This window comes from Podarcis cretensis (genome assembly GCF_951804945.1).
Source record: "Podarcis cretensis genome assembly, chromosome: 12".
Taxonomy (NCBI): Eukaryota; Metazoa; Chordata; class Lepidosauria; order Squamata; family Lacertidae; genus Podarcis; species Podarcis cretensis.
Window position 1 is genome coordinate 3,323,125 of NC_137181.1, and position 19,137 is coordinate 3,342,261.

Below are 19,137 nucleotides of genomic sequence, written 5' to 3' on the forward strand. Positions count from 1 at the left end.
AAATATAAGTTTGTAGGGAGGTAAAAATAAATTATATAAGAAATGTGTAACTGTGCAGTATAAAGTAATGGATAAAGTACAGTGAGATTAATTGGAAGTCAGTTTTTAATTTCTTCTCTATAAGTTTTATAATTGTGTTCAGTATCAGGAGTATATATAATGATAATTATATTTATAGTGTGGTGGTTTGTTTGATTTTCCTGTTATTTGTTTGTCTGTTTGATTGTATGTATGTTTGTTTACTTGTATGTACATCTGTTTTCTCATAAATGTGTTTATTTTAAATTAAGAAGAAGAAGAAGAAATAAATAAAATCTACCCTCATCCTCCCGTTATCTGGATGGGAGAGATGCGGAAACTTCTTGTATCTTATAGTGTAGTGGTTTGTTTGGTTATTTTTCCTGTTATTTATTTGTTTGTTTGATTGATTGTATGTTTGTTTACTCGTATGTACATCTGTTTTCTCATAAATGTATTTATTTTAAATTAATAATAATAATAAAAAGAAATAAATAAAATCAACCCTCATCCTCCCGTTATTTGGATGGGAGAGACGGGGAAATGAAAGCTCACCTTCCGCTGGAGGCTTCCTCGAGTCCCGGAGGAGGATCAGGTCCTCTCTGGAAGGAGCTTGTTCCTCGTCAGGCCTGGTTGTCGAAGCAGGAAGCCATGAAGCAGCCGAGGGGCTGTGGAAATGGCCATCGGAGGGAGGCGAGGGAGAAACAGGAGGCACTTCTTGAGGTTCAGAAGGTGGAGATGGAGGAGGAGACAGAGGAGGTTCCTCCTCACAGGTAAGCGATGGGGTCTGCTCTGCCTGCAAAGAAACAGCCAGGGACTCTTGAGCTGGTCCTCCAGAGGCTGGCGGGGCCTGCGATAGAGGAGAGGTGGTCTCCACACTCGGCAAACCAGCTTCCGGGACCACGAGTTTCGTGCTTCCAGCGAAAGCACTTGAAGGAACTGGTCCTTCTTCCTCTCTTGGTTGGCCAACCGCCTCTGCTGTGGCACCTTCTAGTCTCATCTCTTCTGGAATTTCTTCAGTTGACCCATCAGCTTCTGCACTCTGGATTGTCGGCTCGGCCTGCAAGCTCCGAGGTGGAGATCTGTCGACGCTCTCAGATGTCTTCCCTTCGGCTTCACCGGGCGCGAAGACGACCTCCTCAGCAGGCTGGTCTACTCCTTCCAACCCAGAACTCAGCAGCGGCCCAGCTGCCATCTCCACCGCCTCTGAACGAAGGGGAACAACCTCCACATGTGGTGGAACTGCTACCCTGTCCATCTCCAGCTCCTTGCAAGGTTGCCCGGCGACTTGGTCTTGACTGCAAGTGGTTTGAGGCTCCAACTCATCTTCGGAATGCTTCGATTCCGACAAGTCTGGCATGACGCCTTCGGAGGAGAACTCCAAGACGTCTTCCTTAAGGCTGCCGAGAAGGCTTTGTGCTTCGGCCACCAGCAGACTGCTCACCAGGCGGGCAGCACCCAAGCCCGGCTCCCTGAGGTTGCCGAAGGAGCCTCGCAACATGTCGGTGATCTGCTGCTGGTCTGCAGTGACCTCTGGAGGTTCTGCAACCAACGAGGCGTTCTGCCACAAGGCACCAGGAAGCTCCGGTTGGCTGGGGGCTGGAGATGGCGTCGCTGCAGCAACGGCTTCAGAATCATCCGGGGCTGCACCAGTCCTCCTGGTCCCCAGCGATTCTGCAGCACCAACGCTTTCCGTTTCTGCATTTCCACTGGAAAGGATGTGCTGGGCATCTTCAGGCTCCGACAAATAGATCTCCTCTTCAGAAGCAAAGAAGAGGTGCTGGCTTTTGCAAAGCACGGGTGACGCATCCCTTGGCCGGGCATTGGCTGGAGAAGGCGGCTGGTTAAGAGCAGAGGAATGCAGACACAACGCCATGCTCCGCTGGGAAGGTCCCTCTGCTGGTGGGATCTTCGACGGCTCAGCCAAGGGTTCAACCTTAGCATCTTCAGTCTCGACCACTCGGAGTTCCAGCTCAGAAATGGCTGCCGGCTGTTCTTGTGGAAGAGGAGAAGGGCTCTTCTCCACATCCTCGGCCGGGCTGCCCCATGCCTGCTCAGGGGTGCTGAGCCCTTCCCTCTCAGAGCCAGGGGATGAAGTCAGCACAAGGGTCCCACAAGAGATGCCCTCAGCTGCTGTGAAGAAGCTGCTGTCCGTCTGCGAGTTGGGCATGGAGACCTCTGCCAACTCCGGGGAAGAGAGACTGGAATCCAGATCCTTTTCCTGCACAGAAGGTTCAGCGCCCAAAGCAGGTGGTTGGAGACCCTGAAGCAGAGCTTGAGCAAAGGTCTTCTTTGGCACCTGCAAGGGTTGCCTGGGTAGACCCTCAACCCTGCCAGTGGAAGGCGTTGCAACTGCATCTCCTGCCTTAGAAGTTCCTGGGACAGTTTTTTCCACCTGAGCTTTGACGTCCAAAGGATGCTGATCATTCAAAGGAGGCAGAGATGCAGCCGCCTCCATACATCCCCTGCTCCTCTGAGCCTCAGGCCCCTGTTGGACAGCCAGCTTGTTGTCTTTGGTTGCTGCCTGGGGCTCCAGAATCTGTACCCCCCCAAGCTGCGGCCATTCAGTGCCTTCTTTACGACCCGCTGGCTCAGGAAGGCCTGCCTGGCAAACAACCTGCTCAAAGGCCGCAGGAACCACGAGCTTGTTCTCATCTTTCTGTCCTGGCTTCTTGTCCGAGCTTCCCACCAATGCTGGACCATCTGTGGTCTCGCTGCTGGCGGGAGCAGGAGCTGCCCCCTTACTCTGAATCTGAATCAAATTCATGTTGCTGTCTCTCAGGCTAGGCTGAGCACCAGGATCCTGGAATGACGCGGCTTCTGATCCACACAGTCCCACAGGAAGCGTGGTTAAGCGCTGGGCTTGAAGCCCGTCTCCCGGCCAAACACCACCTTCTCCTGGCAGGATCTCAGCGACAGAGTCTGCTCTGCTGTTTTCGTCACTTTCGAGTTCAGAAATAGCATCCTCTTCTCCCTCGGACGGACTTTCCCAGTTCTGGCCAGCATCAACTTCATCCGATAGCACTTGCCCCTCCATTGTCCCAGTGGCTTCCTCTACAACTGAAGCCGCTTCCCCTAGCTGATCTTTGCCCTTGGCGTCCTCTCCAGCTTCCTCAAGATGGCCACCTGTTTCTACCAGCGTGGTCTCATGGCGGCTCTCACCGGGCTGAGACTCCCTCACGCTCAGGTCTTTCGCTTTGGCAGTCTCCAAGCACAGCTTGAGATGGGCTGCACCGTCTCCTATAACCACACTGGCAAGAGGGCCTGTGGATGCCTCCATCTCCAGCCCAGATGAGTCTCTTGGCACCCTACAGACTTCAGCATGCTCTTCAACATCTGTGGGGGGCAGAGTTGTGGCTGCCGCCAACAAGGTGACCTCACTGTCCACGACGGCGGTGTTCTGCTGCGTGCCGTTTGGTCCCAGCAGGGGCCGGGAATCAGGTTTCACCTCAGAAAAGATGGCCACCACGTGGTCCTCGTTGTTGTTCATCTGGTCAAGGGACGAGGCCTCCTCAAGCTCGTCCTCCGATTCAAAGCAGGCAATAAGGCACTCCGCTGCCGGCTCGTTGTCGGCTCGAGTCGCTTCAGGCTGGTCCAAGATGGCTGCCTCACAGGATCCAAGGAGGGACACGAACGGAGGCTCCTCCTTCTCTGGCTCCACGTTGAACACTCCTCCGTTAGGCCTCTCTGCTTCAGTCAAGCCTCCCCCAGAGGTGCCATCTTGGTCAAGGAGCTCCAGAAGCCGCTCCTCCGACTCCTTCAGCCTGGCACTGATGTCAAAGGAAGACGAGTCGTTGACATCTGGAGTCGCCAGCTCTGCAAACGCCACAGGATACGGCTTCGGGTTCCATCCCAGGGCTATGGCAGGGCCCGCATACACCTGGTCGATCCACTCTGCAGCTGTTTGTGCCACAGGCCGAGGCCCTTCCAAGGAGTTGTCCAGAGGCGGCAAAGCGTCTGCTTCCTCATCTGTATCAAAGCAAGCAATGAGGCATTCTCCGGGATCAGGGACAATTTCCTCAGCAGCCTCTCGCCCGTCTGATAGCGACTGGCGCTCTGGGGAGGCGCAGGGGGAGCCCCTTTCCCTTGAAGGCTCTTCTCCCTCTTCACATGCAGTTCCGCGACCCACGCCTCCGAAAAGAGCTGTGGGGCCCTGCTCCATAGGAGACCCCCATCCTTGACCGGTAGGGGAACTGCTTCCAGAACATTCGGAGGAATCGCCAGGAGCTTCAGGCACAACCTGCAACCTGGAGGCTGCTTCTTCTTCAGTGGGGAGCGAAATTTTGATATGGTCCTCCTGGGGTATTTCTTCATCTTCAGCCTTCTCCAGGGAGGGGCCTCTCTCCTCCCGCTCCTCCTTTTCGGCCCTCGGGTGCCCATTGTCCCCAGCAGAAGCCGTCTCTTCCTCGTCTGTGTTGTAAGCGTCCGACGAGGTCTCCATCTCGCTCTCGCTGCCCGATCGGGACAGCGCGGGCTCCGTGTCTTCCTTTGGAGGCCCGGCCGCTTCCTGAGCGATGGCAGCTTCCGCAACCACGGCGTACTGCTCGACGCTGTAGAGCCGTTCGTCGTCCTCCCCGTTGTAGGAGGCCGAGTCTGAGGACTGGGAGGTGTCGTCCTGGTAAGCAAAGGACTCGTCCACGCCTTCGTTGATGGAGGTTTCCGAGAGAGTGTGCAGGAAGGAGGCCGAAGTGCTGTCATCATCCTCCACGCCGTAGAGGGCGTCGTTCCCCACCGACTCCCCTTGGGGGAACAGCGTGATCTCCATGGACTCCGCCTCGAATATGAGGCTCCCACGGAAAGGCAGGAGCAAAGCAGAAATCATCTGGTCACTGTTGGCGCCGTCCACGTTGTCGTCTGGGGCGGAAGCCGCCGTCTCGGCCTGCGGCCGGCCGGGTGCATCAGCCTCGGAGGTGTCCGTCCCAGAAGGGAAGGCAGCGAATGAACCGGGCAAGAGGCAGGGTTTCGATCCTGCAAACTCGGCAGAGTCTCCGGCTCCCGTTTCGTAGGCCGGCGGAGCCTCTGCTTTGGATAGCTCACAGCTCAGATCCACTTCATCTCCAGAGTCCTCTCTGCTCTCGGGCCAAGACAGAGCCGCTTGCTCAAACCTCTGAGGGCCCGGCCTCAAGGGAGCGACTTCGGCGCCCCAGTCGCCGCCATCTTCCTCCGGGGTCGTCTGCCCATCGTCCTCGTCCTCGGGGAACGACGAGTGGACTAAAGTGCTGGAGGAGAGGGTCTGGAAAGCAAACTCCCCCTCCAAGTCGGGAGACAGGCTGGGTCCCCGTGGGAGCCTCGGGCGGCCGTCCGCGTACTCCGAGAGAAACTCCTCGCCGTCTGCCGCCGGGGCCTCCATGGCTTCCGACTCTGCAATCAGGTTGGGGGAGCAAGACGGGGAAGTGCTGCCGGTGCCTGAAGACGCCCAGCTGCCTCCCTCGGCCGTGATATAGGACCCCGAGGGGGAGGTGGGTGGGGAGCAAAGGCCTTCGTTGTCCGTGTCGTTCTGCTCCTCGCTGAGGCTCTCTTTGGAGAAGGGTTGGTGCCTGAGGTGGGAAAACACAGTCTTGATGGGGGTCGAGGGTGCTGTGAAGTATAGTTCTGGGTCCAGGCCACAGGGGTGCTTGCCAGGTAGGGGCTGGGCCTCGGCAGGCTCCAAGGAGAGGTCTTTGGTGAGCGCAGGAGGCGGAGAAGGCAGGTCCGCCGAATGTTCGCCCTGAGAGAGTGGAGGTGTCATGGCTGCCCTCTCGGCCTCCTGCAGATTCCGGAGGCCGGAAAGGGTCATGCCTGCTTGCCGGCTGGCCAAGTCTTTTGGGGTCTGGTGGGGATTCCTCGCCTGGACATCAACCAGGTCCTGATCCTCCACGTCGCTCGTTTCCTCCTCCTCAGAGCTGGCCTCTGAGGTGCCCTGTTTGAGCGGCGCAGAGGCAGCCCCTTCCCCATCTTCCTCATCCTCACTGAGGCATTGAGTCTCCTCGCCCATCACTATCCGGGTGTCCAGCATGTCCACGCCCGACGTAGGTTCCCCGTGACCTTTGGGCGCCACCTTGGCGGCTTTCGGGGCCTGCTCCATCACGACCTGCCCGCACTCGCTGAGGGCTACCAGGCCGGTCGCGGCGTTGCCCACTGCCGTGTCGCAGCTGGCTCCTTCGGGCTGGGGGCGGTCCTCTTTCTTCGCTGGCAGGAAAGCCGGAACGACTTTGCCACAGAGGGTGGGGTCCATGGGGAGGCCGGCCTGGCAGTCGGGGGTCACCGCCGGGGACATCTGCAGCGGTGTCAGGGCCTCGCTACTCGGCGTGGAGGACATGGAGGTGGTCCGGGATACATCTGGGGATGGGGGATTGAGAAGAGAAAGATTGGGGGAGAAGCATTAATCCAAATCACTCCCCAAGAAACTAGCACCAACATTTCAGTACAGTGGTACCTCGGGTTAAGAACTTAATTCGTCCCAGAGGTCCGTTCTTAGCCTGAAACTGTTCTTAACCTGAAGCACCACTTTAGCTAATGGGGCCTCCTGCTACTGCGGCGGCGCCAGAGCACGATTTCTGTTCTCATCCTGAAGCAAATTTCTTAAACCGAGGTACTATTTCTGGGTTAGTGGAGTCTGTAACCTGAAGCGTCTGTAACCCGAGGTACCACTGTACTTGGGTCCGGAGGCCAGCAGCAGCACAAGGCCTTTCGAGTAGTGGCTTCCAGTTTGTGGAATTCTCTCTCCAGGGATAATAATAATATGGGTGGCTTCCAACAAAATACTAAAAATACACTAAAACATCAAACATTAAAAACCTCCCTAAACAGGGCAGGCTTCTGATGTCTTCTAAAAGTCAGATAGTTGTTTATTTCCTTGACATCTGATGGGAGGGCGTTCCACAGGGGAGGCGCCACCACAGAGAAGGCCCTCTGCCTGGTTCCCTGTAACTTGGCTTCTCGCAGGGAGGGAAGCGCCAGAAGGCCCTCGGAGCTGGACCTCAGTGTCCGGGCTGAACGATATGGGTGGAGACGCCTGGCACTATTATTATCTTCATGGCATCAGGCAAAAACATTCCTTCTTAACCAGGCCTCTGGCTTTTAACTATCTATGGACAGGACATTTCTAGTGTATTTTTCCCCTCTTGGTTTTTATCTATGAAAAAAGAAACTAAAAAATTTATCATCATCATTCTGTGATGTGGTGGCAGTGGCCCTCCAGATATTGTTAGACTACAGCCCAAGGAAGGGCCTTTTTGTGGTGGCTCCTCGACTGTGGAATTTTCTCCCCAAAGAGGCCATCTTGACACCAACTAATGCTTTGCTTTTCCAGCAGGGAAATACCAGTTTCCCATCCTGTTTACAGATTTGCTGGCTTATTGGAGAGGAGATGGGGTAAGGTAAAGGTCAAGGGACCCCTGACCATTAGGTCCAGTCGTGGCCGACTCTGGGGTTGTGGCGCTCATCTCGCTTTATTGGCCGAGGGAGCCGGCGTACAGCTTCCAGGTCATGTGGCCAGCATGACTAAGCCACTTCTGGCGAACCAGAGCAGCGCACGGAAATGCCGTTTACCTTCCCGCCGGAGCGGTACCTATTTATCTGCTTGCACTTTGACGTGCTTTCAAACTGCTAGGTTGGCAGGAGCAGGAGCAGGGACCAAACAAAGCGAGCTCAACCTGTCGTGGGGATTCGAACCGCTGACCTTCTGATTGGCAAATCCATGGCTCTGTGGTTTAACCCACAGCGCCACCCACGTCCCTTGAGGAGAAGGGGTACCCCCCCAAAAAAAAAATCATGACCAAGATGTGATCCAAATAAGCTTATGGACAAATTATTGTGTGCAATACTCTCTCACACACACATACGTACAGTCTAAGAGTTGGCCCATCCTGCGATGGTATTGCCCTTCCTCTCCCTCGCTGAGCCCATCGCTAGTGAGATATCCCACCCTCAGCCCTATCTGAGCTTTGTGTGATGCAAGTTTCTGAATCAATTAGAGTGTTCGCAGCATTCCGTGACACACCTTGGCTGCTGAGCCAATGGCAGGAGAGGACACTTAAAAGGGGTTGGGCCAAGTCACGGCAGGTAAGTCCATCAATGGTGCTTCATGGGTTCAGGTGTGCAACACATGGGAAGCCGGAACTCACACTCTTCCAAGTGATTTCCCTACCTTTGCTAAGTTTTGGATGACAAATTCACAAAGCCCAACATTTTACTGAAAGTCCAAGTCAGTGCCGGATTTATGTATAAGCTTAACAAGCTATAGCTTAGGGCCCCACTCTCTTGGGGGCCCCCAAAAAATGTAAAGGAAAAAAAACCTGGATGTACATTTCCAAAATATAAGATAAAAAACAAATAAAATTAAATTAAACCTACATACAACAACAGTGTTTTTGTGTAGGCTCCTATGATGTACGTAATGGGCCCCGCATATAGCATACCGTATATTCAACACAAAAAACAGTGAATTTGTTGTTGACAAAGGACAGCTGGACATATAAAGGGCCCCATTACCTTCAGGAGCTTAGGGCCTCATCAAACGTAAATCTGGCCCTGGTCTAAATTTTCTGGGATTGAGACTTTAATGTACAAGCATACCTGGGGGAGAAATACACCTTTTCAGAGGTGAATATGCTCTTGAACTATATACCCATTGTATGGAAGTTGAGAACAGGATGGCGAAAATGGATTCTACACACCCTAATCCTGGCCATATTGATGAATTGGGAGAATAGAGATATGATTCCCTTTAATCAATGGCTTCAGAACATTGGCAACATGCAAACGGACAGCTTATAGACACAGACTTTCTTTGGATAAATACAATATTTGGAATGAGTTCACACAGAATATATTCGGTTACTTTCAATTATACATGTATTGGGATAATAAGAATATACACATCTCTATATTAAATTAAATTATTATTATTATTATTATTATTATTATTATTATTATTATTAACATGCGCCACGGGTGGCGCTGTGGGTTAAACCACAGAGCCTAGGACTTGCCAATCAGAAGGTCAGAGGTTCGAATCCCCATGACGGGTTGAGCTCCTGTTGCTCGGTCCCTGCTCCTGCCAACCTAGCAGTTCGAAAGCACCTCAAAGTGCAAGTAGATCAATAGGTACCACTCCAGCAGGAAGGTAAACGGCGTTTCCGTGCGCTGCTCTGGTTCACCAGAAGCGGCTTAGTCCTGCTGGCCACATGACCCGGAAGCTGTACGCCGGCTCCCTCGGCCAGTAAAGCGAGGTGAGTGCCGCAACCCCAGAGTCGGCCACGACTGGACCTAATGGTCAGGGGTCCCTTTACCTTTTTATATTAATGTAAGGGGACACAGGTGGCGCTGTGGGTTAAACCACAGAGCCAAGGACTTGCCAATCAGACAATCCAGGCAAAGGCGACTGTGGGGTTGCAGCACTCGTCTTTTTTATTGGCCGAGGAAGCCGATGTCTGTCCACAGACAGCTTTCTGGGTCATGTGGCCAGCAGGAATAAACTGCTTCTGGAGCAACGGAACACCGTGACGGAAAGCCGAGCGCACGGAAACGTTGTTTACCTTCCTGCTGTAGTGGTACCTATTTATCTACTTGCACTGGTGTGCTTTCAAACTGCTAGTACATTTCCAAGCACAGTTCAAAGTGTTGGTGTTGACCTTTAAAGCCCTAAACAGCCTCAGCCCAGTAGACCTGAAGGAGCATCTCCACCCCCATCGTTCTGCCCGGACGCTGAGGTCCAGCGCCGAGAGCCTTCTGGTGGTTCCCTCCCTGCGAGAAGCAAAGCTACAGGGAACCAGGCAGAGGGCCTTCTTGGTGGTGGCGCCCGCCCTGTGGAACGCCCTCCCACCAGATGTCAAAGAGATGAACAACTACCTGACATTTAGAAGACATCTGAAGGCAGCCCTGTTCAGGGAAGTTTTTAGTGTGTGACATTTTGATGTATTTTTAATCTTTGTTGGAAGCCGCCCAGAGTGGCTGGGGAAACCGAGCCAGATGGGTGGCGTACAAATAATACATTAATAATAATAATAATAATAATAATAATAATAATAATAATATTCCTATTATATTCCAGCTCCCGGAGGCATTGCAAAATAACACAGACTTAACACAAGAAAGAAGATTCCACCTAAACATTAGGAAGAACTTCCTGACAGTAAGAGCTGTTTGACAGTGGAATTTGCTGCCAAGGAGTGTGGTGGAGTCTCCTTCTTTGGGGGTCTTTAAGCAGAGGCTTGACAACCATATGTCAGGAGTGCTCTGATGGTGTTTCCTGCTTGGCAGGGGGTTGGACTCGGTGGCCCTTGTGGTCTCTTCCAACTCTAGGATTCTATGACTTGTCTAGCTGCGGTGTTTGCTTTTTTTCTCTATGTGCTGGCTGTGACGGGATTGGAGGGGCTTAAGGGCTGGTTCGCGTCACTGTGAAATCCGCCGCAAGCAAGGTGCGCTTGAGCCTTGGCCATTAATTGGGGCATCTCCCTGGGGTGGGCGTGAAGGGCTCATGGGCGTAGGTGGGGATGACGGAGGGTCCTGAGCCCGGCCACCTGGCTTGGCATGTCGCCTCTTATGCGTGCTGACAAATGCCCTTTTCAAGTTGGCTTCCCTCCAGGTCTCTTCCAGAGAGAGCAGGCCAGGAATGACTCTGCATTGAGCTCAGCGCACTGGATGAAAAATCTAGGGCTCCGCTGAGCATTGTGGAAAGAAAAATAGGACTGGTGTCCAGTTTCGGATGGAGGCGGCTATTTTCTCCCAGCTGGCTGCTAACTGCTGATCTTGCTCATAGCCACCGTTGTCTTTTAGAAATAAATAATGGTGGCATTCTCACAATTTGCGTGCGCGTGTTTGCTTTATGTGTGTGTGTATTTCATCACACAAACTACGCTCGCATTTTCACAGTCAGAGGGGGCAATGCTGGAAACCACAGGCAGGGAGAGGGCTCTGGCTATTATTGTTTTATTCGCATTTATTTAATTTGCAGACTGCCCGAAGATCCCAGGGCAGTTCGCAACTGGAAAAAAACACACAAAAGGAGAACACAAGAATGCGTAATAAAACAAAAGCAAACCGAGAAATCCTCTGCCCCAGAAACACATTTTAAAAGGCATAGAACAGGCATAGGCAAACGGCCCTCCAGATGTTTTTAGGACTACAACTCCCATGAACCCTAGCTAACAGGACCAGTGGTCAGGGATGATGGGAGTTGTAGTCCCCAAACATCCGGAGGGCCAAGTTTACCTATGCGTGGCATAATAATAATAATAATAATAATAATAATAATAATAATAATAATTTATTATTATTTATACCCTGCCCATCTGGCTGGGCTTCCCCAGCCACTCTGGGCGGCTTCCAAAAGAATATTAAAATACTGTGATACATCAAACATTAAAAGCTTCCCTAAACAGGGCTGCCTTCAGATGTCTTCTAAAAGCCTGGTAGTTGTTGTTCTCTTTGACATCTGATGGGAGGGCGTTCCACAGGGCAGGCGCCACCACCGAGAAGGCCCTCTGCCTGGTTCCCTGTAACTTGGCTTCTCGCAGTGAGGGAACCGCCAGAAGGCCCTCGGTGCTGGACCTCAGTGACCGGGTAGAACGATGGGGGTGGAGACGCTCCTTCAGGTATACTGGGCCGAGGCCGTTTAGGGCTTTAAAGGTCAGCACCAACACTTTGAATTTTGCTCGGAAACGTACTGGGAGCCAATGTAGATCTTTCAGGACTGGTGTTATGTGGTCTCGGAGGCCGCCCCCAGTCACCAGTCTAGCTGCCGCATTCTGGATTAGTTGTAGTTTCCGAGTCACCTTCAAAGGTAGCCCCACGTAGAGCGCATTGCAGTAGTCCAAGCGGGAGATAACCAGAGCATGTCTCTGTCACACATGCCAGGTCAAGTCCTCCATCCATGATCAAGTCATGGATGGCAGTGGTCTTGTGAATCATTGACCTGGCATTGCACAGCAGCACCTTCAGGTCATGTGGGTATCCCTTGCTGATTCTAGTATCCGTCCGGTCAGGACCAGACCCGGAGGCAGGGATAGCCCTCAGACAACGACTAAACCTGCCTCCTCTGTAATGACATGGTCTGGTCGTAGCGTAACTCCTCCTCCTACCTGTGATCACTGAGATCGGTTGTCCCAGTGCATCCCCCTCTGTGGAACATGCCCCAGCCATTTTGTTGGCTGGGACCCACTCCCCAGCAGCCCTGACCCCTCCCCTTAAGAACAAAATAAGACCTTAAAACAATAAAAAAAGAAACCCGAGAAAACAAAAAACAATACAAATAATAAAAGCATAGAATGTTAACCAGCCAAAAACCTGGTTGAGGAGAAATATTTTTGCCTGGCGCCTCAAGATATGCAATGAAGCTCAATCAGTAGAGTATGAGACTCTTAATCTCAGGGTCCTGGGTTCGAGGTCCCCTTTGGGCTAAAGAGCCTTGCGTTGTAGCGGGTTGGACTAGATGACCCCCGCGGTCCCTCTCAACTCTTTAATTCTAAGTGCTTGTGCTTGAGTCCTGCTTGTCAGTTTGTCCCACACAGCCAACTGCTTGGCCACTGGACTAGATTGCCATTGGCCTCATCCAGCTCTCTCTCTCACACACACGTACGTATTCATGTTTTATTAAGGAAATTTCATTTATAAAAAGGTAGGGGGGGGAGTGAATGAGAATGAAAAATAGAAAAGAAAAATTGCATCACCCTACAAGGGATGCAGGTGGCACTGTGGTCTAAACCACAGAGCTTAGGACTTGCTGATCAGAAGGTTGGCGGTTCGAATCCCCACGATGGGGTGAGCTCCTGTTGTTCGGCCATGTGGCCAGCATGACTAAGCCGCTTCTGCTGAACCAGAGCAGCTCATGGAAACGCTGTTTATCTTCCTGCCGGAGCGGTACCTATTTATCTACTTGCACTTTGACGTGCTTTCGAACTGCTAGGTTGGCAAGAGCAGGAATTGAGCAACGGGAGCTCACCCCGTCACAGGGATTCGAACCACTGACCTTCTGATCAGCAAGTCCTGGGCTCTGTGGTTTAACCCACAGCGCCACCTACATTTATTGATCCACTTAACAGAGAAGCCTGCTTTGCAAATGGCCGAGAGATGGAACGTGGAGCACTCTGAACAGCAAAGCACTAAATAAGTGCTACCTACTTTGATTATTACCCTCATTGGGAACAGGGGAAATTTGCCAGCTCTGTGCTAGCCCAGATACAATGCCTTTGAGAATCGGGACTGTCCACTTCTGGGGTGAAGGTCTAGCTAATGGGCTCTGCTGTAGCGGGTATTGATCCGGCTCAACTCTCCAGGGAACGGGATGAGGCTTACGGGAAATGCTATCTGGTCTCTCTCCGGCTCAGACAGTTGCAAGCTCCGCTCCTTCCCATTAAGACCTTTGGGATCCTTGCCAAGGGAGGATTAAGCCTGGCTACTTTTCAGAGATCACTTGCAGCACAGTAAAAAGGCTAATGTTGCATGGAGTGCAGGGGGTGGGTGGTGGTGCCTGGCAATGCCACCCTGCAGAATTGGCCTCGCCCAAATCAGGGGTCCCTCCTGATTTTTGCACTATGATTCCCATCACAGAATTGCAGAGTTTGGAAGGTACCTCTATCTAGTCCACCCAAAGCAATGTAGAATAAGAGTTTGGATTTGATATCCCGCTTTATCTACCTGAAGGAGTCTCAAAGCGGCTAACATTCTCCTTTCCCTTCCTCCCCCACAACAAACACTCTGTGAAGATAGTGGGGCTGAGAGACTTCAGAGAAGTGTGACTGGCCCAAGGTCACCCAGCAGCTGCATGTGGAGGAGCGGGGAAGCGAACCCGGTTCACCAGATTACGAGTCCACTGCTCTTAACCACTACACCACACTGGCTCAATGTAGGAATCGCAGCTGTCATCCACGACAGGTGGCCATCCAACCTCTGCTTAAAAACTCCCAAGGAAGGAGAACCTACCAAAGAAAGGAGTTAAGCAGTTCTTACCACCATAAAATTCTTCCCAACATTTAGTTGGAATCTCATTTCTTGTAACTTGAAGTCCTGCCCTAGGGAGCAGAAGAAACCAAGCTTGCTCCATCCTTCAGGTAATTGAAGATGACTCACATATCTCCTCTTGGTCTCCTCTTTCCCAAACTAAACATGCCCAGCTCCTTCAACCATTCCTCATCAGGCTTGGCTTCCAAACCCTTGATCATCCTGGTCACCCTCCTCTGCCCACCTTCCTGTTTGTCAATATCCTTCTTAAACTGTGGTGCCCAGGACTGGACACAGTATTCCAGGTGTGGTCTGAATAAAGGTAAAGGGACCCCTGACCATTAGGTCCAGTCGTGGCCGACTCTGGGGTTGTGGCGCTCATCTCACTTTATTGGCCGAGGGAGTCGGCGTACAGCTTCCGGGTCATGTGGCCAGCAGGACTAAGCCGCTTCTGGAGAACCAGAGCAGCGCACGGAAATGCCGTTTACCTTCCTGCCGGAGCGGTACCTACTTATCTACTTGCACTTTGAGGTGCTCTCAAACTGCTTGGTTGGCAGGAGCAGGGACCGAGCAACGGGAGCTCACCCCATCGCGGGGATTCGAACCACCGACCTTCTGATCGGCAAGTCCTAGGCTCTGTGGTTTAACCCACAGCGCCACCCGTGTCCCTGTGGTCTGAATAGAACGGTACTATTACTTCCCTTGACACGAGACCTCTGCTGATGCAGCCTATAATAGCATTAGCTTTTTTTCCTGCTGCTGCACCACACTCCACAACAACCCTGCAAGGTAGATTTAGGCCGAGAGGCAGCAACTAGCCGAACGTGAGCTTCATGGATAAGTGGAGACTTGAACCCTGGTCTCCCAGGTCCTAGTCAGACACTCCAAAAGCACTACAGTACACTGCTTATTAAGCCGCTTCTGGAGAACCAGAGCAGCGTACGGAAACGCCATTTACCTTCCTGCCTATTTATCTACTTGCACTTTGACATGCTTTCGAACTGCTAGGTTGGCAGGAGCAGGGACTGAGCAATGGGAGCTCACCCCGTCGCGGGGATTCGAACCGCCAACCTTCTGATCGGCAAGCCCAAGGCTCTGTGGTTTAACCCACAGCAAAAACTGTGGGTTAAGTGCAAGTGCAAGTAGATAAATAGGTACCGCTCTGGCGGGAAGGTAAACGGCGTTTCTGTGCGCTGCTCTGGTTCGCCAGAAGCGGCTTAGTCATGCTGGCCACATGACCCGGAAACTGTACGCCGGCTCCCTCGGCCAATAAAGCGAGATGAGCGCCGCAACCCCAGAGTCGGCCACGACTGGACCTAATGGTCAGGGGTCCCCTTTACCTTTACCCCAGGTTAGGTCATCTCTCAACTCCATTCCCAGAACCCGAAACACCGAGACCTGTTCCACGCACTTCCCCTCAATAATAAGTGGTTGAATATAATTCTCCCTGAACTGCTAGCTTTCCACCAGAAGGGAATCTGATGGAGAGGTGATTAAGAGGGTCACATACGCTTCCCCCACCCCCCCGCAATGTTTGAATCAGCTCTTTGAAAGCCACAATGCCCTAGAGAAAGGAGAGATCTAATTGCCCGGCTGCAGCAACTTTCTTAAGGTCAGAGAAGGATTAAGAAGAGGATAAGCAGACCAGGAACAGATGCTCTCTTAAGACCGAAAGGCTACATGGCCAATGAGCTTTTAAGAAATGGGCAGAGGGACTGGAGGGAGGGAAAGCTGTGGGCATCAACATGATAGATGCTGGGTTGTGGCGGAGGGGGCTGCAAGCCTATTTAAGGATCCACAGATGTCCAGCTGAACTATTTAAAATTTTAAAAGATGATGCTGTTAAGGTGCTACACTCAATATGCCAGCAAGTTTGGAAAACTCAGCAGTGGCCAGAGGATTGGAGAAGATCAGTCCACATCCCAATCCCAAAGAAGGGCAGTGCCAAAGAATGCGCCAACTACCGCACAATTGCACTCATTTCACACGCTAGCCAGGTTGTGCTTAAAATTCTACAAGGAAGGCTTAAGCAGTATGTGGACCGAGAACTCCCAGAAGTGCAAGCTTGATTTAGAAGAGGCAGAGGAACCAGAGACCAAATTGCAAACATGTGCTGGATTATGGAGAAAGCTAGAGAGTTCCAGAAAGACATCTACTTCTGCTTCATTGACTATGCGAAAGCCTTTGACTGTGTCGACTACAGCAAACTATGGCAAGTTCTTAAAGAAATGGGAGTGCCTGATCACCTCATCTGTTTCCTGAGAAATCTCTACGTGGGACAAGAAGCTACAGTTAGAACTGGATATGGAACAACTGATTGGTTCCAAATTGGGAAAGGAGTACGGCAAGGCTGTGTATTGTCTCCATGGGGTCACGAAGAGTCGGACACGACTAAACAACTAAACAACAACAACAACAGATGTCTAGCTCCTTTTCGCTGACCATTCAGAGCCAGGAGGTCAAGGAGGAATCTGAAAAGCACATTATTAGCCGAGACAGAAGCAGGGCACGATGGCTCTGTTCTAGGGCACGATGGCTCTGTTCCAGCTGCTGATGGCTCTTGGGCTCGGATCCTGTTTGGGGGCGTGCCATAATGGCACCCTGGTTGGTCACAGCGACAACAGGGTGCAAGACTAAATGGGTCATTGGCCTGATCCACCACGCTCTTATGTGAACTCCAGATCCCAGTCCAGATTGCAAACTGGGGTCCCCTTCTGCTCGCCAGCATCCCAATGGCTCCTAGGTAGGCTTACTCAGAAGTCAGCCCCGCTGATAAAATACCTGAACAACAAGATAATAATAATAATAATAATAATAATAATAATAATAATAATAATTTATTATTTATACCCTGCCCATCTGGCTGGGTTTCCCCAGCCACTCTGGGCGGCTTCCAACTGAATATTAAAAACAATACAGCGTCAGACATTAAAAACTTCCCTAAACAGGGCCGCCTTCAGTTGTCTTTTTTAAAAAAATAGTTGTTTATTGCCTTGACATATGATGGGAGGGCGTTCCCTGTAACCTCCCTTCTTGCAGGGAGTGAACCACCAGAAGGCCCTCGGAGCTGGACCTCAGTGTCTGGGCAGAACGATTGAGGTGGAGACGCTCCTTCAGGTATATAGGACCAAGGTCGTTTAGGGCTTTAAACTTTGAATTGTGCTCGGAAAAGTACTGGGAGCCAATGTAGGTCTTTCAAGACTGGTGTTATACAGTCTCACCTTCAAAGGTAGCCCCATGTAGAGCGCATTGCAGTAGTCCAAGCAGGAGATAACCAGAGCATGCACCACTCTGGCGAGACAGTCTGCGGGCAGGGAGGGTCTCATCCTGCATACCAGATGGAGCTGGTAAAAAGCTGCCCTGGACACAGAATTGACCTGCACCTCCATGGACACTTTTGAGTACAAAATGATTCCCAGGCTGCGCACCTGGTCCTTCAGGGGGCACAGTTACCCCATTCAGGACCAGGGAGTCCTCCACACCCGCCCATCCCGTCCCCCAAAAACAGTACTTCTGTCTTGTCAGGATTCAACCTCAATCTGTTAGCCGCCATCCATCCTCCAATCGCCTCTAGACATTCACACAAGAGCTTCACCCCCTTCGCTGGTTCTGATTTAAAAGAGAGGTAGAGCTGGGTATCATCCGCATACTGATGAACACCCAGCCAAAAACCCCTGATGATCTCTCCCAGCGGCTGCATGCAGATGTTAAAAAGCAAAACACAGATAAAAATGAGGTATTAAAAACATAATGTATATGGAACCACCAGTTTTTAAAGCAATTCTACAGAACAATATTCCGTGTTAGAACCAGCCTTCTTAAACCTTCCAGATGTTTTGGACTACAAGTCCCATCGGCCTGGGGCTGATGGGAGTTGTAGTTCAAAACATTTGGAGGGCACCAAGTTGGGGAAGGATGTGTTGAAACAGACGTGCCTGGGCAGGTTCCCCTAAACAGTGTTTTTAAAGCAACACAGTCAAGGCATCACACCCATGTAAGTACAACAACCACACAAGTTTACTCATAAGTAAGCCCTGTTATGTTCATTGGTGCTTACTCCTAGGTAAGCATAAATGTAGGACTGCAAACTTAATGTCCTTTAACTGGGGGAAGGGGGCTTTGCAAAAGACTATTCCCAGGATTCCTCTCGAAAAAATAAAATATAAAATATCAGAATTGCAAACCGCTTTGAAACCAAGGGATAAAAAAAGTTGGGAGTAAATCCAAAGCCAGCAGAATAAACCCAGGAGTTTTAAGGCTAAGAGTGCAAGCCTATCCATGTCTACTCAAAAGAAAGTCCTCTTGACTTCAATGGGGCTTACACCCAGGTAAGCGGGGCTAAAATTGCAGCCTAAGATCACCAAAAACACACCTGTAGGTTTTGTCCGCAGGCCTCAAAAATTCCTACTCCAAATGGGTTAAGGTTCGCAGAAATTATTCACTGGAATGCAAACACACTCTGTACATGCTTAGAGGTGCCCTTGTTATTTTCCATGTCATAGAGCAACACTTATCTTGGGACAGAGGAGAGGAATAGTTGCCAGAATTAAGCCTTAAATCCAAGTGAGCTCTTCTTCACACAGAAAAATATTTGCAAAACTTTGGGCAGCAGTGGGAGTATAACAGACCCGCCCTTCCACCCATTCTTTAGACCCCAGGTCTCTACTCAAGTGTAGACCCTAACCAGCCCCTTTGCTAACAACTCACATTTTCCTTCCTCTTCTGCAAGCCTCCGAATATTCAGCAAGGGCTCCATTTAGGAAAGGATTCCCAAAGCAGCACAGTACATTTAAAAGAGTTTTCTCAGCATCTTAGGGCCTTCATAGCAACAGAGCAGAGAAAGGAAGCCCAGCTAAAATTGAAAATGCGAGACTCTTGGGAGATCCCTCCTTTTATCTGGCTGGTCCTGGAGGTTTGCAATGGCTTTTGGGGGGATTGGGTGTGGCCCAGGTAGAGAGGCTGCTCACTTGGAGCCCTTAAAGAGAAAGAGGTTTTTGTATACCAGGCACAATCAACTCCCAAGAGACTGTGATCTACTCACATTATAAAAATACTGGTTGTTATTGACAGGGGAGACAAATAAGTTGTTGAGCGTTTTGGGGGGGAGACAAAGCTTTTTCGGGGGGCAGAAGAGATCTACCGCAATCTACCACAAATATCCAGTGATCTACTACAGACATAAGGAACGCGGGTGGCGCT

General features: G+C 51.2%; 1 protein-coding gene across 2 annotated transcripts in view; it reads right to left on the reverse strand.

The window, feature by feature from the left end:
• LOC307227157 (uncharacterized protein) overlaps positions 1-19,137 on the reverse strand; it is a 66,682-nt gene that overhangs the window by 21,229 nt on the left and 26,316 nt on the right. Inside the window, exons 1-2 of one of the 2 annotated variants that reach the window (XM_079996332.1) lie at positions 7,846-7,944; positions 574-6,336 (exon numbers count right to left, since the gene is read on the reverse strand). In XM_079996332.1, coding sequence (XP_079852458.1) covers positions 574-6,336; positions 7,846-7,864 — 5,782 coding nt within the window. In that variant the 5' untranslated portion in view covers positions 7,865-7,944. Of the gene's footprint in view, positions 1-573; positions 6,337-7,845; positions 7,945-19,137 lie in introns of those variants that run through there. The other variant, XM_079996331.1, reaches the window with a different exon arrangement.